Source organism: Anguilla anguilla, chromosome 13 (genome assembly GCF_013347855.1).
Source record: "Anguilla anguilla isolate fAngAng1 chromosome 13, fAngAng1.pri, whole genome shotgun sequence".
NCBI lineage: Eukaryota > Metazoa > Chordata > Actinopteri > Anguilliformes > Anguillidae > Anguilla > Anguilla anguilla.
In genome coordinates, this window is record NC_049213.1 from 8,495,805 (window position 1) to 8,521,163 (window position 25,359).

General features: G+C 42.4%; 2 protein-coding genes across 5 annotated transcripts; both read left to right on the forward strand.

Moving 5' to 3' along the window:
* Positions 1 to 4,806: 4,806 nt before the first annotated feature.
* Positions 4,807 to 12,945, forward strand: taz (tafazzin). Of its 3 annotated transcripts, none has more exons than XM_035388202.1 (11): positions 4,807 to 4,889; positions 6,049 to 6,185; positions 6,538 to 6,666; positions 7,081 to 7,126; positions 7,716 to 7,801; positions 8,064 to 8,144; positions 8,374 to 8,415; positions 9,007 to 9,069; positions 9,572 to 9,624; positions 9,723 to 9,800; positions 10,095 to 12,945. In XM_035388202.1, the coding sequence occupies exons 2-11, from the start codon at positions 6,077 to 6,079 to the stop codon at positions 10,140 to 10,142; spliced, it is 735 nt and encodes a 244-aa protein (XP_035244093.1). In that variant the 5' UTR covers positions 4,807 to 4,889; positions 6,049 to 6,076; the 3' UTR covers positions 10,143 to 12,945. The 3 variants fall into 3 exon arrangements, with proteins under 3 accessions (XP_035244093.1, XP_035244091.1, XP_035244092.1); XM_035388200.1 differs by having other exon boundaries at positions 10,133 to 12,945; XM_035388201.1 differs by having other exon boundaries at positions 4,807 to 4,886; positions 6,047 to 6,185; positions 10,133 to 12,945.
* Positions 12,946 to 13,646: 701 nt separating this feature from the next.
* On the forward strand, positions 13,647 to 24,787 carry atp6ap1a (ATPase H+ transporting accessory protein 1a). 2 transcript variants are annotated; one of them, XM_035388199.1, is made up of 11 exons: positions 13,647 to 13,940; positions 16,033 to 16,159; positions 16,681 to 16,755; positions 17,413 to 17,612; positions 17,711 to 17,751; positions 18,311 to 18,396; positions 18,875 to 19,095; positions 19,161 to 19,199; positions 20,563 to 20,613; positions 21,557 to 21,794; positions 22,650 to 24,787. In XM_035388199.1, the coding sequence occupies exons 1-11, from the start codon at positions 13,819 to 13,821 to the stop codon at positions 22,857 to 22,859; spliced, it is 1,410 nt and encodes a 469-aa protein (XP_035244090.1). In that variant the 5' UTR covers positions 13,647 to 13,818; the 3' UTR covers positions 22,860 to 24,787. The 2 variants fall into 2 exon arrangements, with proteins under 2 accessions (XP_035244090.1, XP_035244089.1); XM_035388198.1 differs by lacking the exon at positions 19,161 to 19,199 and having other exon boundaries at positions 13,651 to 13,940; positions 18,875 to 19,134.
* The last annotated feature ends 572 nt before the right edge of the window (positions 24,788 to 25,359 follow it).

A 25,359-nucleotide genomic window follows, 5' to 3' on the forward strand; every position in this document is an offset into this window, starting at 1 on the left:
CACAAAGAGACCCAAATTTAATTGCACCACCCTTGATTTAAAACATTAACAATGTTAAGATAATTACTTTTACACAAAATCAACCTGTCGATACGTATGGAGGCATAAACCTGCCAAAATGTAAATGTTAATTGATTAACGTACTTTAAATTGTAGGAGAGACCGGGGCTGGCTGGCAGGCACTGGGGTTGGTTGGCACACAGCTATTTTCAGGTCCTTTGTGGGTCACAGACACAAAACTGTAAAATCAAAATGTTTGTTGTCCTTGAACTGAAGTCATGTTTCATATTAAAACATCTAAAAAAATGGCACACTTTTTTGTGCGACCAACCTTCCAGTTTTGCCGTTTCAAAAGTAAAAAATGGTCTTTACAGTAAACGCATCATAAAACTGTGTTAGACAGAAATATTGAAAATGTATTACTTCCAGTTAGTAGAGATAGGAATCAGCTAAATTTTGATATATGATTCTGTGATGTTAGCTAGGTAATAGCGTATTATAAGAACAACTAAGAGCCAGAAACCATGACTATTCAATGGAATAAATATTCATTGAATAAATATGAATAGCCTATACAAAATAAAACATGAAATATATCATAAATATAATATCAAATAGAGTTGAAACCAGGGTTGGTTGGCGCAGTTATTTTGGTGTTGTGACAACCACCCCCGGTATAGGCGTGTTGTAATCCACGTGCCTGTGTTTAAGGGGGACTCGCGCACAATATTGTGGTTACTGTCCCAACAGTTGCACACACAAGAACACACATGCGCACAGGCACACACACACACACACACACTCCATAGGGCCGATCCACACGCACCAGGTTTGCACGCGCGCGCGCACACGCACACAGTAAAAACAAGTTCTGCTTTAGGTTTTCCTTAATGCAAAGTAGTCATGTTTTGCATTGTTGGAAAACTGGTGTAATGAGGAACAGGTTGGTGTCTTTGGTGGTGTGGTGCTGACTAAAGCCGGACACCCACCGCACGCGTAGCGGCCGCGAGCGCACGACGCGCGTAAGTGAAGCGTAGTTGAAGTACTGTTATTACAACGGCAGCGGGCGACGTCCTCTACACCAGCTGCGAACGCGGCGCGAACCTGCTGCGAAACTTGTGCGACACAAGCGAACTGGAGCTTAGTTCTATTTTTTTGCTTGCCGGGCGTCATGATGACCTGTTTATACATATAAATATGCTCTGAAATACTAGGTATACATGCTCTGATTTATATTTCATCCTTATATTAGGCTACTGGAGGTGTGTCCCTCGTTCCCTCCCAGATATTTTATAAGCAGCTAAAAAATACAAGCCTTTCCGTTTTTGTATTGTCCTTGCAGAAAAAACTAAACAAAACTGGAACTTGGGGAAAAGGCAAACTTAGTTTCGCTATCTTATTTTGCAGAGGGGTTGGGTTAAATTTGAAAATACACCACAGAAAGGCGTAGCCTATTGAATGATGTAGAAGTGAATGCACCGAGCAGCGGTTTGTTAGCTCGAGTGTTGGAAGGTAGTTTTTAACCAACCATTGCTCAGCCTATTTGACTTCTCCGATGTCTTCGTTCGCTGTGCTTTCAAAAAGGGCATGTTAATAAAAATCAGATAATCCACAGAGCTTTAAATAATCTGATTTAGTGGTCTTGCCGATGAAAATGCACCTATTTTATAAAGTTGTAAGCAAGCCATTATTGCACTTGTACTTCAAAGCTTCCGGTGTTCATGGCGTTGTGGTGTTCATATCCCTTCAAGTTTAAACTGTTGCGCTATCTTTTTGATCAGCCTAGCTGATTTTACTAAATCTGATCCTATAAATGTTTTGACGTGAATGATGACACGGGAATTCCCAATGGTTGATTACGGATTATTTATTAATATTATGATAATTACATATTCTTCATAAAATTGGCACGCTTGTTAACCAAGCAAATAAATTAATACAGTTTGAGATTGATTATTATGTAGGCTACGTTGCGATTTAAGCTTATGTTAATTCTTTAAAGCGTTTACTTTCTCACGTATTTACATGAGTTAACAAAATATTACCAAATAAACAAACTGAAAAAGGTCTCTCACCAAGTATTCACTTAACCCATAATCAACACTCGTGAACAAACGTGAAATACACGATGTAATCCCACTGCAGACTGCGAGAGCTATTAGGAATACAGAGCTTTAAGCAAACCTTTGCGCGACACAAACGGAACCCGTGTAGACACACGACGTGCCGCGCCGTGCTGCTTCGCCGTGCTGCTTACGCGCCGCTTACGCTACGCGTGCGGTGGGTGCCCGGCGTAAAGATCTTGAGACGTATGGGTCCGCACCTAGCCAGATACAAAGGTTAACTCTGTGTGATATGCCGACAGAGGTAGTGCAAGCAGGATCATTGATCTATACTGTTTTGCCATAATTATGTCTTAATTTGATGACTTGGTGTTTTGCTTTGATCGTTTTGTATATAAGGGGAAACAAGCAGCGGTTCGGGGAGAGTCGTCAACACGGTCTCCTGCGCGTATAAGCCATTTACGCGTATAGCCATCACCACTCACATTGTGCACCATTGTATATTGTCATTAGAGACAATGAACAATAAACTGCTTTATAACTTGGCCTTCCTCTTTCACTCTTACCACTGAACACATCGCTGTTTTGAGGTCCTAGCCTACACATTTATGATATCTGCACCCCGTACTCGCCTATACACCAGTGTAGTAGCAGGATACACAGTTGTATTCATGCAGATTACACAAGCCAAAGACATGTCCGCATTTACCAAGTTAGATAACGATTCGCATAAAGCCACACTACTAGCGGACAGCAGTCTACTCCTATGCATAACTGTTAGCACAGAGGAAAGATTAAAACATTATTTTTTTGAGTCAAATAACAGGCAACGTTACATTAATCCCCTTCCAGTAACACCGGGTAAGACTACACGCGATCCTTCGCCACTCAGATAGGCTACTTACGCTGTTGGTGTATCTGAGGGGTTTCTTACAGTTGGTGACCCCGACGTGCTAAGTTTTGGTTTCTTGATGTCGGTGACATCGACACACCGTTTGGTGTATCTGAGGGGTTTCTTTCAGTGGCATTTCAAATGATGAACTGGTTAAAAATGTTGTTTGGTTTCTACTCTATGTTATATTTATTATATATTTGATATATGTATTATATTTATATTAATTCGATTGAATATTCATGTTTTCTGGTTCTTATTTTAATTCAATGTTGAAAATGATTCCTATCCATGTTAGGGCTGGTTGGCACAAGTGCACAACATGACTTTAATAAGTAGTCGTCTAAATTTATACATATATTTTAATGTCCACATTTGTGGACCATAAAATATATTAATGGCTGGAAAGACCTTAACATTTTGTTTGCTACTGGTTAGAATATTCCAACAGAAACTATGCCAGAGAACTACAGCAAAGAATGAAAAGTGTGCCAACCAACCCCGGTCACCCTTACATTCTGCCTGCGTATCGTGTGCGCCTATACTGCGCAAAAATGTATTCGAAAAAGCCTGCTTTCAGACTGTAATTATTAATAATTCATTGTATGTGTATGCGTCATGTAACCTATGCTACAACGTATTTAAACGTAAAAAATAATTTAACGTTATTCTGTTTTTATAATTAACTTAGTACAACGCTATCATGATGCAAACGAGGCTGTTAATTCGATAAATGAGTTACAGTTTCTTTTTGAGACAGCAAATGTTTGGCCATTTTCAAATTTAAATGCTTATTCACATTGAATAAGCGTTTTCTTTACCTTCTTAGTAGCTTCCATACGGTGGCAAAAGTGAAAACCGAAAAACTTTTTGGATTAGTAATTTAATTTCCTTTGCGGGTGCCGCTCCTATCCAGCCAAAATGTAATTGAAATTTGAAAACGTTAATGCAGATTATCCGCATATAATTTACTGCAGAAAACGACGATTGCTTTCATAATTCCTCAAATATAGGAGAATTTGTTTCAGTACAAATGTGTATGAGGCTCAATGGTGTCGTAAAGAGAAAATGTGGGCTTCTGAAGAGTAGTTTAGGGGATAAAAATCAAAGCCTGTCAATTCACCATGTAGCTTCCTGTAGGCCTACCTTCGGTAATATGTGTCATGATTGATTGATCTTGGGAAATACAAGATTCAGCCACAGCCCTTGATACACAGTCAACAAAACTGGAAAACGTAGCAATAGACAGGGCAACCGAACATCTTCGCATGTCAATAAAAATATTCATTAAACTTTAAATAAACGTATTGGTGACTAAATCATTCTTACGTGGAGTTTTAATGGGATACACAATTTTGACTTGACTTTAAACTCTCATTTTGGACGTAAGTTTGTCAGGTAAAACTCCACTTAAAAGTCACAACGCCTGTTGAAGGATTTCTGAAACTAACATCATTACCGATTAAAAAAAAAAAAAAAAAAACAAATTGCCAAAGCTGCCATGTAAAAAAAAAAAAAGAATGAAACTAAAAACGTTAATTCAAGCTAATTTATTTTCAAGTAGCTTAATCCCCCCCCCCACCCCCCCCACCCCTTGTCCTTATCTTTTAAGCACTTGAATCCTCTATTAGCCCTGGACTCTTGTCCATCCCTAATATATATAATATTAACTATGTTACAAGAAACCATTCAACAGTTTTTTTTTACATTATTAATTTTTAGAACATTTTTCGATGAGGTTTCCATTGCCTCTTTTGAGATTGTATTGCATTATGTAGGCTAGAAACTCCGTAAATTTTGATTCAATTAATATTTCCACTTTTATTTTGTATTTTCCCATCCTTGTAGATACCGGAAGTGAATATGTTCTGTGAACTTCACCCTTGACTTCACTCTTGTGAGCCTTTTCTGCTGCTGCTTTATTAGAAAAAAAGGTGATTCTTAATGTGATTCATAATAAATTTTTCGACGAATAACTGCGAATTACTTCAGCGTATAAGCGATTGATATTAAACCGCGCATTCGATAGTTAATTAGCCAGCAGTCTGTGTGGAAATTAGCTAGCGAACTAGATGCAAGCGGAGTAGCCAAGTAGCTACGTTTTGTTTATTCGTTTGGTTTAATATGATTTACTAGATTAGCCGGCTATCCAAACGGCCACGATTTTGAGACTAACATTACTATACTGTGTGCAACAGTAACGGTTAGCATGCTTGTTAGTCTAGCTGCAATTTACTAACTAAACATCCGGTATGAACACGAATGTCCAGGAACGATATCGCGAGTGACCTGATGACAGCGACCTTTCCATTGTTTTACCCTTAAACCTTATTAAGATTATTTGCCAAATTATTTTGATATCAGCTGTGTACTCTTTTGAATTTCATTTTAACACGTTCACTAGTAATAAAATATGTTTGTGAAACTAGGTATTGTACTGTCCTATACTTTACTGGTTTAACTAAGTTAGATAACCAGCTAGTAAATCAGATCAAACGTTAAAAACGTTCGCTAGATATAGCGTGGCATATTGTTAGTTTAACTTTAATTACCAACAATAGTAACTAAAGTTAAGAGCTACGCTGAGATGGAAGTCCCAAAAACTTTATGGAGTGTAATGTTTTATGTGTATGTCGTTGTGTTGTACATTGAAATTACATGTTCTATAACTTTATACAAACTAATAACACTCAGACTATGGTACAAACTAGAATTAGATTCTTGACTCGCTGTGAAATCCACTTTTAACGAGAATCTTCATGAATGAAGGAAAGCTCCTTTCTCTTTCAAGTGTTCCGGAGGCAGGGGTCAGACCTGTTCAGAATACATTTTAGAGAAACAAGCAACCATCTAACCTAATTTGATCCCACAATTTTACAAAAAAATTTGTAAATGCAAAATTATATTTAATTAAATGGTTTGTTTTCATGAATGTGTAAGATCGAGCCATTGTCGGATTTTTAAAAATAAATCCGCGTCACAGTGCTCGAGACTCCGTTTATCTAAGTAATACCGTGCAGAACTATAGTTAAGTATAGTGAAGTGTACTTTTCACTATCCTGCATTGTAATTTGTAGTTTATTTTCATCTCAGGCTCCATGAGTGGGACATTGTGACAGTAATGCCCTTGGAGGTGAAATGGCCGTTCCCACAGCGCCCCCACCTGGGCTGGAGGCTGTCAGGTTCTCTGATCATGGGTATGGTGGGATCCTACAGCCTCTTCTGGACCAGTGAGTAGCTCACACATCACATGATTAAACACCTCATCACTTAACACCACGTGACTAAACGCCACGTAAAATAACGAAACACCGCTAAACATCACTTCACACAACATCATACAAGGCCACTTCATTTAAGATCCCCATGAAAGCTGTAAACCTTGGATTGCAACAAGCAAGCATTAATTGCTTTTTCCAGCTGCTTGTAGATTGCTCAAAAAATCAAAACAAACTCTGAACAGTGTGCTTACACTGGTGTTTCAGATATTTGGCCTAAGGTGTGTTGGCTGTTCTTAATTTTTGTTACCTGTTGTTTGTTCACAACTCTACTTAAACTGTAATTTTTCCTCTGTCTCTGCAGAGTACTTAAACTATATGACAGTGCACAACCAGGAAGTGTTGCTGGACTTGATTGATCGGCGCCCTCCTGACACGCCCCTTATTACCCTGTCCAATCACCAGTCCTGCATGGATGACCCACACATCTGGGGTACGGCTCTCCTCCAGACCACTCCTTTTGCATAGCTGTACCCTGTTTTACATGTAATAATGATGATGATAATATGAAAAATTTGCATGTGATAAATCTGTGCCACACACACTGCCATTTCTGTTACGTTTCCATCCTTGTTCTGTTTGAGTCGGCAAGATTGTAGGATCTTGTTGCAGGACAGTAGCAGAATTGTGGTGGGGTGCTGTGGTTTATATCTCACTGGTTTATACTAGCAGTGTTGTGACCTATGTTTCATGTACTGACAGTGTTCAGGTCTTGGTCTCGTACTGACAGTGTTGTGGTGTATTTCTCATGTACTGACAGTGCTGTGGCTTATCTCTCGTGTACTAACAGTGGTGTGGTCTGTGTCTCATGTACTGACAGTGTTAGTGGTGTTTCTCTTTTCTTTAGGAATTTTGAAATTGAGGCATCTCTGGAACTTCAGGAAAATGAGATGGTGAGTGAGATGCTTCTGTGTGGGTTGCCTGGACACATTGAGTAAACAACACAAAAATACACATTTTCAGCTGTGAACACAAACAACATAAAAGCTGGGAAAACACTAAAGTGCTGAAAAATGTACATTCATTGGGCTTAAAACTCCCAAAGTGAATAACTAGCCATGGAGCTAAGAAGGCAAACTGCACTGCTGTCCATGTGCTGGCAACACATTTTGAGAAGAAAGGAGAACAAGAAGTATTGGGTATTGTAAGATGTAGTGTGCACATGTATGTTATTTATGTTAGTGTTACTGTATCAGTGGTGTAGGCATTGTAAGACATGGTGTGCACACGTATGTTATTTATGTTAGTGTTGCTGTATCAGTGGTGTAGGCATTGTAAGACATGGTGTGCACATGTATGTTATTTATGATAGTGTTACTGTATCAGTGGTGTAGGCATTGTAAGACATGGTGTGCACACGTATGTTGTTTATTATAGTGTTACTGTACCAGTGCTGTGGGAATTGTAAGATATGGTGTTCACAGGATAGTGGTACTGTGGAAGCATAGGACCAGCTCCTGACTGCAGTAGTTTCTCCTGCAGGACTCCTGCTGCCTCTGATATCTGCTTCACCAGTGAGGTCTACTCCCAGTTCTTCAGCAGGGGGAAGTGTGTGCCTGTGTGCCGAGGTACATGTTTCTCAAATGCATGCCTCACCCTGTACCCCTCTCTCACCCCTGTACCCAACTTTCACCCCTGTGCCCCACACTTACTCCTGTACCCCACCTGTACCCCTCTCTCACCCCTGTACCCCACTCTCAGTCCTGTACCCCTCTCTCACCCCTGTACCCCTCTCTCACCCCTCTACCCCACTCTTGAGGTATTTTGCATGAATGTTTCTGTATGGGGACTTTGTGCAGTCTGGTGTTTAACTCTCAATGTGTCTTATAGGTGACGGTGTGTATCAGAAAGGCATGGATTTCATCCTGGAGAAGTTAAACAAAGGAGATTGGGTTCACATATTCCCAGAGGGTAGGGCAGTACCCCCTATAGACTCTATACTGCTGTGTGACTCTTATTCCCATGGGGTAGGGCAGTGCCCCCTATAGACTTTACTGGGTATTGCATTTTTTGGCCATTGGATAAATGTTTTTTTTCCAGACTGATCCTGTAAGTATTAAAATGATGGATTGATAAAATAATAAAAATGTAATGATATTTCTTGAATCATGTATAAGTTTGCTTATGGTTTCCTCTGCAGGGAAGGTAAATATGACGCAAGAGTTCATCAGGCTAAAATGGGGTGAGTGGTTTTCTCAAATCAGCCTGCAGCACAGACTGACTGACTGGGTACCGATTGAGGAGCGATAGAACTGGAAGTATTTTCTTTGGAATGTGAGAAAAATAAAGTTCTCAGTTCTATAAAAATGTACGTCAGGCGGTCTGGCTTGCCGTCAGAATAACAGGTCCTTCCTCTGAAGTTCCGCTGGTTTTTAACCATTTAGTCCTCATAATTCTGTGCCATGATAGTAAGTTCTGTTTTTTCTTGTGTATAATAGAATATCCTTACATTTATATGGCACTTTTCCGAATGCTCAAAGTGCTTTACAGTGAAGGGGAACTCACCTCATCCACCACCAATGTGTAGCACCCACCCGGGCGATGCACGGCAGCCATTTTGCGCCAGAACGCTCACCACACATTAGCGAAGGTGGAGAGGGAGAGAACATTTATTTAGCCAATTAAATCTGGGGATGGTTTTGGTGGCAAGTTTGCGAGGGCCAGATCTGGGATTTAGTTTGTGTACTATGTAGCATTGTTTATTTCGACACCTGGACAACCAGGTATTTCCCTGCCGAGCTTTATCGCCTCGTGACCCGTGTTCTAATTGCAGGAGTCGGGCGACTGATAGCGGACTGTTCACTTCGCCCTGTAATCCTTCCTCTGTGGCACGTAGGTGAGTCGGCTGGGTAAGGCCTCATATCGCTGAAGTACCGGAACACCTTTTGCGAGAGTGGTATGGTAATGTTTCTCACTACAGGGAGGCACATTTGGCCGGAACAAGGGCCAATTGTATAAAATGAGTGTGAGTGTTGATGTCATTAATTCGTTATTATCAATTCATTACACTGATATGTTTGACTGATATGTTTTATTGTTACCAAAAATAAAATCAGCAGGGACTATGCATGTTAGTATTTTGCTGTGTAACTTATAACCTGTATTACTTGTGTATAATGGTGTATTGTGGAGTTTAACAGAGTATAGCTCTGTATAGGAGATCTGGGCAAGTACGATGTAATATGGGTGAGTGTAGTGGACAGTAGCTAAATATATGTGGTCCTGCTGAATATAGGGGGTGTGACTATGTGTGATGCCTGTTGGGAGCGTGAACCGTCTGATTGGTCGTCTCAGTTGAAGGCTAACCGGTTGTTTTTGTTGTGTTTTTACCCTTGCAGGGATGAACGATGTTCTTCCAAATACAGCCCCTTACATCCCAAGGGCTGGACAGGTGAGTCTCTGATTTGATCTCTGACTTTAGTTGACTTTTCATCAAGCAGTCCTTAAAAATGGATTTTGTTAATGTGTTGAAATTGTTTCACTTTTCAGAAAATAACGGTTTTGGTGGGGAAGCCTTTTACTGTTACACACCTGCTGGAAACATTAAAGTCTGAGAACAAAAACCAAGTGAGATTTCCACAGAAGTGTGTCTGTGCGTGTGCGTGTGCCTGTGTGTGTGTGCATGCACGTGTGTTTGTGTGTGTGTGTGTGTATGTGTGTGTGCGTGTGTACGTGCGTGCGTGTGCTTGTGTGAGTGTGAATGCACGTGTGTGTGTGTGTGTGTGTGTGTGTGTGCGTGTGTACGTGCGTGCGTGTGTTCGTGTGAGTGTATGTGCGCGCGCGTGTGCATGCTCACACAAACTCTCCTGTTACTGACATGTGTTCAGTCGGTACCTGTGTTTATATACGTATGCCCAGCAGGTGTGTTCGTTGACGCGCCTGTCTGTACCTGTGTCCAGGTGGAGGTGAGGAAGGCTGTGACGGACTTCATCCAGGGGGAGTTCCGCAGCTTGAAGTCCCAGGCGGAGGCCCTTCATCAGCGGATGCAGAAGGCCGGGCGATAGCCAGGCCCCAGGCCGGGCCTGTGTACCCGCGGCTCACAGTTCACACACAGCACAGGCTGACGACTGTTCACCGCTACCTTCTGTGGAAAGGCTGATGGCCTCTGGGACCACGCTGCAGAAATCTGAGCTCCTCGGGCCCTGGGGGGCGCTATGAGCGTGGCTCCGCCCTCCGGGAGCTGCCGGAGCCAAGAGGGCAAGGATGACCACTTCCTGCTCTCTGCGGTTTCACAGGAACAGGAAATAGCCTTCAGGCTGACCTTTCCCTTTTCCATGCAGACAGGAACAGGAAATAGCCTCCAGGCTGACATTTCCCCTTTCCAGGCCCTCAGGAACAGGAAATAGCCTTCAGGCTGTCCTTCCCCTTTCCGTGCCCACAGGAACAGGAAATAGCCTCCAGACTGACCTTTTTTTTACACCCCCCCAGGAACAGGAAATAGCCTCCAGGTTGACCTTTCGCCTTTACAAACCCACAAGAGAAGCTCATCTTTGTTGCCATAATTCTTTGAAATATCAAACCATGGTATCTTTGAATTAAATTTTTTGAACATGAAAAATGTTCACTTTTTTAAATTCACAGCTGTTTGGTCAGTTTCATTTCACTGTAAGTGTATTCATTGGTTCCGGATGTGTCCTCATTGATAGTGGACCGTATGGATGACACACTGATCTCTATGTACTGTGCGGAACTGTAGGTGCTGCTTGTCTGCTGATTGGATTTTTTCTGATCTTTTCATTGGTGCAGAAAAAAGAATGGCGTGTTGCCTTTTGCCAAGTCACAGAGACCTTTCTAGGATTATAGCAATTGGAAAAGACAGTTTTTGTTCCGGTATCCGAGCAACGGACAGAATGGCTAGCTGTGCGGCGCAGTGTTTAAGCTGAGGTGCTGTTCTCTGTTCGAAGGCCAGTTCCGCTGTGAGAGGAGGGGCTGCCGTTCGCTGGGGACGAGTCAGCGAGGGGATCGCGCCAGCTAGCGGGGAGCGCAGCGTGTCAGTGCGAGCGTAGCATGGCTTGGCTGCAGTACTGTCTTCAGTTGAAGGCTGGAGAGTGATCTATTCATTAGAGTTCTATATTGGTGTGAGAAGTGCTTTTGTACTCGGGGTGCTACCCTGGTGTTAGGAGTAATTTACACTACCAGTCAGAAGTTTTAGAACACCCACAATTTTGAAATAATCAGAGATAAAAGAAATAAACATCTTTTGTTTAAAAGAATTTAAGTAAAATATCTTACATTCATCAAAATAGCCACCTTTTGCAGTTATAACTGCTGAGCATATTAATGGCATTTTTTCCACACGGCAGTCATATTCACAGAAGACAGACTATTCAGTTCTCATCTTGTGCCATTTGAGGTTATTTACAGAAGTTAAACTGCTTGAACTTCACTAAAATAGTCTATGAATACACAAGCAAAGTGTACTAAAACTTTACTGGTGGTGTAGTACTTGGAGCACTATACTGGGAGTATACTATACATGGTATACAATACCTAGTAGACCATTTCCCTGGTATACTATGTGCCAGGGAAATGGTGACACATTGCCCTCTCTTGGTCATGCGTATTTAAATTGTGTTTTCAACATGCATTTCAGTGCCAAAAAATACAACATTTTGTGCAAATGCTGCTCAACTCAGGGCATGTCTGGTTCATGAAGATAACTGCTCGCAGTAAGCCTGCATCTTGAAGACAACCTGTAACCTGGCAGTAATGTGGCTCAGTCTATTTAAAAGCCATGCAGTGCTTCATTCTTGTCAGTGTTCATGGCAGCTGTCATAGCTGCAAGAGTCAGATGTCGCTAACGTGCTAGGCCTGCAGAAACCATCTAAACCATAACCATTACAATCATTCCTGCCTAGTACTTTCTTCGGTTTCTTCAGCTTTCATTATGGAGCAAATGCTGTTCTGTAACAATGAATTATGTTCAGAGAGACGTACTGTAAACCAACTCAAGAGCATGCGTTTGAGCATTTGCACGAGCATGTGCGTATGCAGAAGAACACGTGCACGAGTGTGTGCATGTGCTCAAGAGCGTGTGCATCTGCTCAGGAGCATGTGCCTGAGCGTGTGCACGTGCCCAAGAGCATGTTTATGAGTTTACGCATGTGCATGAGCATATGCGTGTGCTCAAGAGCATGTGCATGTGCCCAAGAGCATGTACATGAGCATGTGCGCGTGCAGCAGAGTGTACTGATTGTGTTTATTGGCGATCTGTAAGGTCTAGCATGCATACGTACACACACACTGTCCATGGGAGAACTGTAACTTCTGTACGTGAGAGAAAGTAACTGTTGTGTGGGATAAGTGGGTGGAGCGTTTGCTGTGCCTGTACAGTCCTGGACCTGATTGGATGAATGACTGGTTCCTTTTAGAAGCCGTTTGTCTTATCAGTACATGCCCACCAAGACAGGAATGTGGTGTCAACTTTTGGGCGGCATGTGATGCAAGATCCAGTTATGCCAGACTACAACAACTACAGAGGAGGACTGGACAGTCTTAATAGCCTAACAGGAACATGCAGTTATAAGAGGATGACTGTTTGCTGGCCTTTGGTCATCCTTCACAATATCACTGATGTGTCTGCATACAATGCATTTGTGATCTGGACTCAGATTGACCCAGCATGGAACAGTGGGAAACTTCACAGGATGAGCATATTCTTTAAGAAGTTGGGGGCAGCTCTTGTGACCGCCCCCCCCCCCCCCCCCCAAGGTAAATACAAAGAAGTTAGTATCTTCCCAGATCTCCACCCTCCACATTCCTTATTTATCAGGGTCATTCAATTGGAGGAATCTTGTCCAGCAAGCAGAAGGAAGTGGTGTCACACCTGTCCTTCCATAAAAAAAAACTGCAAAACCAGCACAACTTGCTACTAATGCAAAAAGTACATCTGCAATCACACACAGACTCATGTGCTGTCATTCATGTGCAGTATGAATAGATCACTTACTGCAAACCCATCATTCCCTCCAACCAATTATTGCACATGGATACAATTGTATTTGTGGGATTTTTTATATTTTACCTTTGGCTAAAAATAAAGTTTTCTTTCAGAAAATAATTGCAATTTATTCTTGCTTAAATTTCCAATACACGGGTCAATTTTGATCTAAAGCATAATAGTTGAATATGTTCATTATGTCAAGTAATCAAGACAAATAAAATATATGGCAAGTGTGTGCTAAAAGGGTCATACGCAACATGCATCCTACATCTTTCATGGCAAATATAATGAATTAGGTACTGCAAAATGTATACGTTTTGTTATGAAAACTGTCCGCATGGACTGTAACAAAAACAAAAAAACAAAAACTTTGTCAAACTCATGGTTGCAGTTTGGCTGACTAGGTGAGTACGGTAAAATAAAACTGGAGGGTAAAATACCTTATGACAACTAGGAGTGGTTAAACAATGCCGGGTCAAAATGAACGCGGTAACATAATGGTTTTAGGCCTACGTGATCCACGAACATAACATGAGTGTTAAAAACCTTCATTGATCAAACGACTGACTAACAGAAACCAATATACGTACACACTCTGGGGTTGTCCAAGACTGGCGTCATACCCGAAGACAGAAAGCGAAGATGGCCGACGCGAAGATGAACCGGGTTAGAGTCACAGCATACACCTGTGCAGTTTTATGTTGCTTATTTCTAACAGGATGCTGCAGCGACCAGGTACCGTTGATAATGTGGTCCAGCGGAGGGTAAGCGAGCGTTTATGTATCTATTTTGTTTTGCATCAAAATTAAATGGCGTTAGCCGACTCTGCAGACGTCTATGGCTAGCTTATCCGATGAGCTTTCTCGCTGTCTGGTTACCATAACAGAACAGTGTGAAAAACATATTAGTTTCTTTAGTTGGTTAGTCAGTAGCCTATTTAACCTGCTACATAACCGTATATTCTGCCTGGTTTATGTGTGAACATCAGGACAGAATAAATCATGAAAATGAATGAAATGAATAGCCTATAGGCTATTAACAGGATGAGTTAGCCAGCTAGCGCTATTTCCCCGAAGGTCGCTGTGCAGCTCCACCGCTAACCAACATAGCAAGGCCTACAGCGTTTTGTATCAGCGCAGATATAAAAGTAAAATAAACAATAAACCGCAAAAACGAAAACAGCTTTTGGCAAATTAAGGGAATACATGTTCAGGTAGATCGGCAACATAACGAGTCATTTTCCGTCAAATGGCGAAGCTCTTTAGTGCACTGCAGTAGAGGTAATGTTAACGTCACTTTGCGTGTTCTTATTCCTTTTTGAGACGTCATTGAATTTTAAACTCTTTTATTTGTAATCGGTAAACTGGCTCCCACTAATTCTAAATTACTTGAATCAGTAGGCGTAATGAATGCTCAGGAAATGTAAGTTTTTTTATATGACCGTGGTAGAAAAAGCACGACGATGTCCTCCCGTTGCTCTGTTCCTCCCTCCTCCGTTTTACTAGGCGCTGTTAGTCAGGAAAGACGCCAGCCCGGGGGCCGATGTAAGAGGGCTGCGCCTGCTTCCGAGCGCTGTCCGTTCAGCACTTTGTTGTTGTTGCAGCTTATTTCTGCTGCAGCTTAATTCTTCTGTATCTTATTGCTTTTATAGTTTATTGCTGCTGTAGCTTATTTCCGCTGTAGTGTATATGCTACTGAAGCTTATATGCTGTCGTACTTTCCTGTCGATACAGTAAGGTGCAGCAATACCACGCTGATTCCATGGTAGGCTGCATTAGTTATTTTGTATGATTTACTTTGTTTTATATACAGTGGATTTGTGTGTAACCATGTTATATCACCTTTTTGTTACTTTAGAAATGAAAGCCTGATGAATCCTTTTTTAAATACTGTGTTCAAATTTTTTTTGCCATAATGGTTCAGATAGATGCACGCGTGTGGCCTCCCAGATATAGCAGCTTGGTGTTCAAAAGACTACCATGCGGATTTATGATTTTCTATGCCCGAATTCTGTTTAAAATCTGCTTTCTTTCCCAGGAACAAAAATAATGTTTTTACAAATAGTAGAATCCTACCACACTATTACGTACTACCTTTGAAAGTGTGTATATTATTTTGATTGTTATAACATTGCCATGCGTCTCAATTGTGCCATATTCGCTTACCTTGCAATTTCCACCAATCACTCATAGCCCACAAAGTTTCATACATTTTCATTGTACTGTACTGATGTTATAGCAGTTTTTGTTTTTTATGAAACTTTGCTAAAATAATTGGGTTTTGACAGCTTTGCTACTTGGACCCCTAATGTTTCAGTGTTCCTCTGAGCTGGTATATGGCATGTGGTATCAGTGTTCCTATGAGCTGGTATATGGCATGTGGTATCAGTGTTCCTCTGAGCTGATATATGGCTTGTTGTTTCAGTGTTCCTCTGAGCTGGTATATGGCATGTGGTATCAGTGTTCCTCTGAGCTGATATATGGCTTGTTGTTTCAGTGTTCCTCTGAGCTGGTATATGGCATGTGGTATCAGTGTTCCTCTGAGCTGATATATGGCTTGTTGTTTCAGTGTTCCTCTGAGCTGGTATATGGCTTGTGGTTTCAGTGTTCCTCTGAGCTGGTATATGGCATGTGGTATCAGTGTTCCTCTGAGCTGGTATATGTCATATGGTTTCAGTGTTCCTCTGAGCTGGTATATGGCATGTGGTATCAGTGTTCCTCTGAGCTGGTATATGTCATATGGTTTCAGTGTTCCTCTGAGCTGGTATATGGCATGTGGTTTCAGTGTTCCTCTGAGCTGGTATATGGTATGTGGTTTCAGTGTCCCTCTGAGCTGGTATATGGTATGTGGTTTCAGTGTTCCCCTGGGCTCTGTGGCTCCTCCAGCAGTGGGCCATGTTGTGTCCAGTTCCCAGCTGGTCTCCTACCTGAACGATGCCCTCAGTGGAGCTCCACACAACGTGCTGCTCTTCCTGCAGGAGAAGGTAAGGGCTTAATTCCCAGCTTTGGCTTTGCACACCTACTCACTTTAAAACCTGGCTGTAGGCTGGTCTGCAGTCATTGTAATTCATTTCCTGACCCTTGTGACGAACAGATCACATTTTTGCCACTTCTGCAGACACAGTCATCTAAAAACACCCACAGACACATGCAGGTACATACGGACATCTACAGACATCAGCAGATGTCTTCATACACTCACAGACATCTAGAGACACCTGCATATATTTATAAACTCTACAGACATCTACAAATTCTCCTAATATCAATTTACTGAATAGCCAATGCCTTTTTAATATATTGGGTAAAGCTAATGAGCAGCTTCTGATATCCATGAAGGTACTGAAGAACAACAATTTGGTAAAAGAACATGGAGGTAAACTTGAGCAGACTGTATTTCTGTACTGTGGAGGTTAACATGCTTAAGGGACTGACAGTTACTGTAGTGTTACTGTAGAAAAGGCTTGTGAGGTTATGTTTGTATGTGTTCTCTTGATCTGTACAGCTGAGCTTGGATGACTTTACCATGTATGGAGGTGTGTTTGGGAACAAACAAGACAGTGCCTACCAAAACCTGGAGGTAAGCTTAATGCTAACACACATACTGGTAATAAGCTAGATATTGCTAATGAGCTAGTAGACTCCCTGTTAATAATATTCAGAGCCATTGTACCCTGTCCATGAGAAAGTGATTTGTACTGAAGTCTATACTGATGACACTGCATATACTTTGTGTTCCTATAGCAGTGTATATGTATTTCTATAGCAGTGCATTCTGTATATGCTCCTGTAGCAGTTCATAAACTGTATGTTCCTATAGCAATGTATATATTCTGCTTTTGTGATGTGTGTATATTCCTATACAGTGTGTATATGTCCCTATAGTAGTGCATATATGTTCCAATAGCAGTGTGTATATGCTCCTATAGCAGTGTAGCAGTGTGTATATGTTCCTATAGCAATGTGTATGCCCCTGTAGCAGGCTGTATATGTTCCTGTGGCAGTGTATATATGTTCCTATTGCAGTGCGTAAATGCTCCTAAAGCAGTGTATATACAGTATATTCCTATAGCAGTGCATATACGTTCCTATAGCAGTGTGTATATGTTCCTATAGCAGTGCGTATATGCCCCTATTGCAGTGCGTATATGTTCCTGTGGCGGTGTATATACATTCCTATTGCAGTGCATGAATGCTCCCATGCCAGTGTGTAGACTGCATGTTGTTCTCTCTCCAGTCAGCCCTCCAGTCTTCACCGCCTCCTTCCTCCTTGGTTTTGCCCATGGTGTCGTGGCCGGGGGTCAGCGCTGTCCCTGGCCTCCTGCAGGAGCAGCTGGGCACCTCCCCTCTGTACCTGGAGCCTGCCACCCTCGCCCAACTGCGCCTCAACGCCTCCGCCCCTGCCCTGCTGATCATCCGCCTGCCCTACAGCCCAGGGTGCGCATACCCTTACACACGCGCATGCCTTTACACACACACACACATGCCCGCTGCTTTTCCTCGGGCTCTAACCCTGTTGGTTGTGCTCGTTTCAGGGCTGACATGATGTCCCCTAAGGAGGTCCTCAGCGGTAATGGTGAGCACAAACCTTACTGGTGCTGTGTGTCACTGTAAATGTGTGAGGGGTAAATGCAGTGCTGTGGCATTGTAAATATGTGAACAGTAAATGCAGTGCTGTGTGTCACTGTAAATGTGTACAGAGTAAATGCAGTGCTGTGTCACTGTAAATGTATGGGGAGTAAATGCAGTGCTGTGTGTCACTGTAAATGTGTACAGAGTAAATGCAGTGCTGTGTGTCACTGTAAATGTGTACAGAGTAAATGCAGTGATGTGTCACTGTAAATGTGTGAGGGGTAAATGCAGTGATGTGTCACTGTAAATGTGTGAGGGGTAAATGCAGTGCTGTGTGTCACTGTAAATGTGTACAGAGTAAATGCAGTGCTGTGTGTCACTGTTCATGTGTGGGGAGTAAATGCAGTGCTGTGTGTCACTGTAAATGTGTACAGAGTGAATGCAGTGCTGTGTGTCACTGTAAATATGTGAACAGTAAATGCAGTGCTGTGTGTCACTGTAAATGTGTGAGCAGTAACTGCAGTGCTGTGTGTCACTGTGTAAGTTTTGTGTATTTTTCCCAGATGAGGTGATTGGGCAGGTGCTGGACATTGTGAAGGAGCAGGGAGTTCCATACACTGCCATCTACACTGCACTCAAACCTTCACGGGTAAAACTGGGTGCTGTTCGTCCTGCAGTCATGCATCTGTCAGTGTATCGAGAAACGCATTAAAACAGCCTTTATAGTGTGCAGAAATTACCCTTCTTTCACTGTTTAATGCCAGCATTTTCCAATCTCATCTTCTGAATATCTTTGGAATATCTTTCGCCATGTTCAAGGAAGTGTGTGTTTCTCAGGCATGTGTGTTTGTGTGTTTCCTAGGTGATAGGGAAGGTGTGTGTGTGTGTGTCTTTCCTCAGGCCTGTGTTTGTGTGTTTTCCAGGTGATAGGGGAGGTGTGTGTGTGTGTGTGTGTTTCTCAGGCCTGTGTTTGTGTGTTTTCCAGGTGATAGGGGAGATGTGTGTGTGTATTTTTCTCAGGCCTCTGTTTGTGTGTGTTTTCCAGGTGATAGGGGAGGTGTGTGTGTGTGTGTGTGTGTGTGTGTGTGTGTGTGGTTCTCAGGCGTGTGTTTGTATACGTTTTCCAGGTGATAGGGGAGGAGATATCTCCAGAGCTCCGGTCTGTAGGCCGTTCCTTGCTGCAGGTTAGCCCCAGCACCCCCTACCCCCCTGTGGAGTTTAAGAGTGAGGGATCCAGCTGCATCTTGCTGTGGGCAGAGAACCTCACCATCAGCTTCTACAACAAGGATAGAAGTGCCTGGGAGAGACACGACCTGACCCCACAAACCTTCGGCCACTCTGTCACCCCTTCGCTAACGGGCTCCTCCTGTAACCGCAGCCTCTCCAGGTGAGCTTCAACCATTCCATTAGCCTCTCGCTAACAGGCTCCCCCTGTAACCACACCTACTCCAGGTGAGCTTCAACCATTCCATTAGCCTCTCGCTAACGGGCTCCCCCTGTAACTACACCTACTCCAGGTGAGCTTCAACCATTCCATTATCCTCTCGCTAACGGGCTCCCCCTGTAACTACACCTACTCCAGGTGAGCTTCAACCATTCCATTAGCCTCTCGCTAACGGGCTCCCCCTGTAACTACACCTACTCCAGGTGAGCTTCAACCATTCCATTAGCCTCTCGCTAACGGGCTTCTTCTGTAACCACACCCACTCCAGTTCCTCAGTAACAGGTGTACTGTATGTGTAACTTCACTGAAACAGAGGTGGATAATCCAAGTTAAAAAAAATAAAAGTCCATCCCAGTATTTTGTTCCAATCACCTGGATTTGCGAATTAGCACAATTTTTTAGCCAGGAGGTAAAACTAATTAGTGAAATCAGCTTGCTGAGTTCATGAGTGGAAGAAACACATGGCAGGACTTTTACTTTCTGACCCCTGACTTTTCTTCTCTGCAATATTAGTACAATATTAATCGCGGAAGGGAGGTTTGCTTTTTTTTCTGAGAAAACATTTCAGTAGAATACCGATCACTAAATACATTAGTCTGAACCGTATAACTACAATCAATGAAGACAGAAAAACCAAAGTTTCAAGTTAAGATTGAGTCTTAATTCTGACATTTTGTGAAACACTGGCAATGTTTCCTGCCAACTAGAGTCGGGTTAATTGTCGGTCTGTTTACAGAAACTTTGTTTTTGTTGCCTACAGTAAAGTTGCAGGCTGGGATGTCGCAACCTGATGAAAATAGGGCAGTTCTATGTTCTGATTGGCCAGTCGATAGTCGGTATTATATTTCCTGTTGTTTACTGTTATGCACGAGGTGGCTATAAATAAATGTTTTCCCAGTGGAGGTACCCTTTACAACAGGTTCTCCTTGCCAGTTCACTTTTGCAGTTTGAATTACTTGCCAGCAGAATGCAGTTGTGTACCACAGCATATTTTAACTCTATATTCAATATCCAAACATCCCATAAATGGTTGATGGGTGATCTGCTGACTGTGTGAAAGCCATAGTGTATGGATGGATAACATCAGTGTAATATCTCAAGCCACTGAACAACTACACGTGCTCTGTGGGCAGGGCCATTGTAATTTTGAAAGACACTTCTCTCTCCAGGAAATAAATGCTTTAATATCAGCCAAAGGTGATCACTCTGCTCCATTAAGTAGTGATTGCCACTGACCTTGCCTTCTGAGGGAATGGGTGCACCCAAACCATGCCAGGGAAACTCATCCACGCACCAGAAACAGAACCACCCGATCCCTTCACGGAACACTGTTCACTGACCCATCCTTAACTGTGATTCTCTGTGTTTCAGGCTCGTCCTTAATTATGAGAACGTCCTGGGATTCGGCTCCTTCCGCTTGATGTAAGTACAAAACTAAACTAATGTAAACTACACAAATCTACACTACACTAATGTAAACTACACAAAACTACACTACACTAATGTAAACTACACAAAACTACACTAAACTAATGTAAACTACACTACACTAATGTAAACTACACAAAACTACACTACACTACTGTAAACTACACAAAACCACACTAAACTAATGTAAACTACACTACACTAATGTAAACTACACAAAACTACATTACACTACTGTAAACTACACTACATAAAACTACACTACACTACTGTAAACTACACTACACAAAACTACACTACACTACTGTAAACTACACTACACAAAACTACACTACACTAATGTAAACTGCACTACAAAAAAACTACACTAATGTTAACTACACAAAACTAAGATACTGTAATATACTTTATGAAATATAATTTAAACATCCACATGCTTAAAGTATATTGGACTGAGAGCCTTAAGACTACAGCGGCCCCAGAAGCTCCCAGCTACACTCCCACGTAGTCATGCAGGTGTGATTCATCCGTGCTGAGGCCTTCATGTTCTGGAAAGCATATACAGATGGCTGGCAGGCCCAAAAGTATACATATGTGATATAACCATTGCTATTTGCCACTGCAAGCACATTGCGGAAATTATTTAATTCAGTGGCTGTTTTATTTGCTGTTTTAAGAATATAGCCTGCCAATGCGTCTCATATACTAGCATGTGTCATGCTTTCATACGTATATAAGTACTGCATATAGAACATGCCAAACGTGTGTGTGTGTGTGTGTGTGTGTCTGTATCTGTCTGTATCTGTGTGTCAGTGTGTGTGTTTGTATTTGTGTGTGCGTGCATGCATGCAGGTGTGTTTCCAAGGTGTTTTAAATCAGTGGCTGTTTTAGTTGCTCTTTTAAAAGCTTAACTCTCCAGTGTGCCTGTTGCCTGCAGCTTTGCCATGAGCCGGCGGTTCTACAGGGTTTCGGCGCGGGAGTGGTTCGCTCTGGACCAGGTAGAGCTGGAGTACGACGGGCAGAAGGCCACCTTCAACGGCAGCCGCAACATCAACGCCCCGGCGGAGTTCTCCTACCACTGCGAATCGGTCACCAGCTTCCGCTACGCACTCCTGGTGCCCCGCACGGCCAGCGACAATGCCAACCAGTGGAGGCTCTCCTTTAACCACTTCCAGGTGCTGTCCCTGACCCCTAACCTCTAACCCCTAGCCCTTAACCCAGCAACAGTGTCCACCAGTGGAGGCTCTCCATTAACCACTTCCAGGTCTGCCCCTGACCCCTAACCCCTAACTCCTTACCCCTAACCTCTAACCCTGAGCCTCTAACCCCTAACTCCTAAACCCGAACCTCTAACCTCTAACCCAGCAAAAGTGTCAACTGGACTGTCCACTAACCAGCCCCTGAACCCTACCCCCTAACTCCTAACCCCTAATGCAATGCTAACACCCATCATTGTAGGCTGTGTTTACACCACTTATACTGATGCAGTGTTGTGGCTCTGTGCAACCAGATACAGATGTACGAGCACCTTCTCTTTTACAAACTGTACTTTTTTCTTTTCTGATACTCTTCCAGTGTCAGAACAAGAGTCAGTCTATGTTATGAAATTGACCCATTGCTCAATCTTCAGAAAAGTTCACTTGGGGATTATCAAGTGTACTGTATTCTAAAATGCTACCCATTTATTATTTTTTCCTTAATTTACCTTTTTATCAATGACATGATGAAGCTCAGCCTAAATAGAGAAAATGAAACCTCAATAGACGCTACTGCCACATGTATCATCATGTTTTTTGTAATATATAGGACATTAAAGAATAAAATGCCAATAATGCCCAAATCCTTTTTAGCACGAAAATAGTTTTACCTCAACTAGGGTCTTTAGGCAGTGCAGGTACTAAAACATTGCCATTGCTGTAGAACTTTAGGACAATGTTTTCCACATTGTGTCAGAAACTGTGTGCACGTTAAAGTCCCTGTGCTATATGACTGTGTTCCTTTTCTTGAGACCTGTGTAATCTGTGTGACAGATCCAGGGCTTTGGGGTGATGGGGCAGGACTTCTCCTATGCCAGCGACTGTGCCGGGTTCTTCACGCCAGGCATCTGGATGGGCCTGCTGACGTCTCTGCTGATGGTGCTCATCCTGACCTACGGCCTGCACATGATCACACAGCTCCGAACCATGGACCGCTTCGACGACCCCAAAGGGCCCGCCATTTCTGTACCCCAGAACGAGTGACCTTCCCCTGAATAACTGACTCCCAAAACAACTGACCTGCCACAGGTCAACTGACACCCAGGACGACTGACCTGCACCGGACAAACTCGCATCCAGAACGAATGAACTGCACCAGACCAACTGACACCCAAAACAACTGACCTGCCACAGACGGACTGACACCCGGAACAACTGACCTGCCGCAGAACAACTGACACCCAGAACAAGTGACCTGCACCAGCCCAACTGACACCCTGAACAACTGACCTGCCACAGAGCGACTGACACCAGAAACAACTGACCTGCCACAGAACAACTGACACCCAGAACAAGTGTCCTGTCACAGACCGACTGACACCCAGAACAACTGACCTACCACAGACCGACTGACACCCAAAACAGCTGACCTGCTGCAGTACAACTGACATCCAGAATGAGTGAGCTGCACCAGCCCAACTGACACCCCGGACGATTGACCTGCCACAGAACTGACACCCAATACGAGGAACCTGCACCAGACCAACTGACATCCAGAACAACTGACCTGCCACAGGCCAACTGACACTCAGAAAAACTGACCTGCAGCAGAACGACTGACACCCAGAACGAGTGACCTGCTGCAGAAGACTGACATCCAAAGCGAGTGACCTGCACCAACCCAACTGACAACCCAAATGATTGACCTGCCCCAGAAGAACTGACAACCTGAACGAATGACTTGCACCAGAACAATGGACACCCAGAAAAACTGACTTGCCCTCTTCATGCCCCAGAACAAGTGGCAAGATCACGCCCTCCTCTCCTTATGCACAGATCTGTCCAGCTCTATTTTTTCCTCTCTTCCCCAGTATAATATTCCTGCTTTCTGTTTGTCTTCCTGCTTTCCAAAATGATCTGTTTCCCTCAGGTTTCAGACTTCCCCATTTAGAGGTGGGTAAGAGACGATCACCATTGAGTTGAAACCTCCAGATTGCAAGTGTAGAATATTTATGGCTAATCCTTGCGGTGTTTGTTTGTGGAACTCTTTGAAAAAGGCTTTGTTAAAACTCTGGGGTGTTTGATGAACATTACGTATTACCTGTGGAATTCTGTATCTCCGGGAGCCACTGCAGGTGTGTTGTTGGAGAGGGCAGATCTTTCATATTTAATGGCTGGAATACGTTTTCCTCATAGCTGTTGTAAGTGAGATCTTGCACGGTACCTAGATCTGATGAATACCGCAGTGGCTCTGGGGTTCTTAGAGAATATTTGTAAATATAAAGAGATTAATATAATGTGTGGGCTGTGTTTGCATGTGAAATGTTATTTGTACATTTCTAGTTCTTGATTTTGTTTTATTGTCTGTGGTGTAGATGAGATTCCAGTACAGTGTTGCTGAAGTGGATCTTTAGTGATAATCTATCTGAATTATTTACTGCTTTACTAGAATTCTTCAGCACAAACAACTATTTATGGTTCATTATTAGAAAATTTCAGACTGCAGGATACTTATAACAGGCCCTTGTTGAGGGGATCTCAACCTCTTTTTAAATTCAGATGCAGAAAAGAAAATGCAGGATCTGTAAAACACGCACTATTATTGGAAATATGTCTCATTGTGTTTTACTTTGTCACGGTTTTCTGTTTATTTACTAGTTACAGGAAAATTCTGTTATCTGTTCAATGACAGCAGTTATAGAGACATACAGTCGTAGCCTTCAGCTAAATTAGAGGGAAAAATCATCACAGAAAACGGGATGTGAAATACAATGAATATATACTGTTCTTTTCCCTTTCTGTTCTATCTGCTGAATAGACTGACTTGCCATTTATATGTGTATATCTGTAGTGGTTCTGTCAACTCAGTGTCTGAAAACTGAATTAATATTTGTCAGAAAAATTCAACACACAAAATCTCCAGAACTCAGATATTTGGGAGAACTGTCAAATAAATAAAGTTTCAGTATAAACCTTTGTGTGTGATTTTTATACGTTATAATTGAACTATTAACACTATGGCATATTTGGTGACATTCCATACAATCGCATAGCAAAATTAAAATTTTATGATAAGAAAATATGGAGCAGGTTTTGGTTATGTGTGGTGACGATTAGGCAACGTGATAACTGGGCAATTGAAAGGGTTCCCCAAAAATCGAAATTACCGCAACAACAAAAAACTTCAAAAAGACAACAATCCCTATAAGTTTACAAATTGTCCCATCAAATGGAATTTAAAATTTCATAAAAACTTATTCGGCAGAAATCGCTGGTAGCTTAAGCACTACTCTGGAACGTATTATGAGATTACTTTATTAACTCAATGAAAGCAAGACGTCCTGAATGGTTGTAAAATAAAAATGCCGAGACTCAAAACTCTTCCAGAAGTTTTCCAGAGGTCATACATACATATTACACATCATATCACATCTCAGAAAGTGTTTCTGAACTATCGAACTATAAAAATACGTATATAAAATATATATAGCCTAACACAAAAAACGGAACATTCAAAATGCAATGCAGATACATTTTTAGGCAG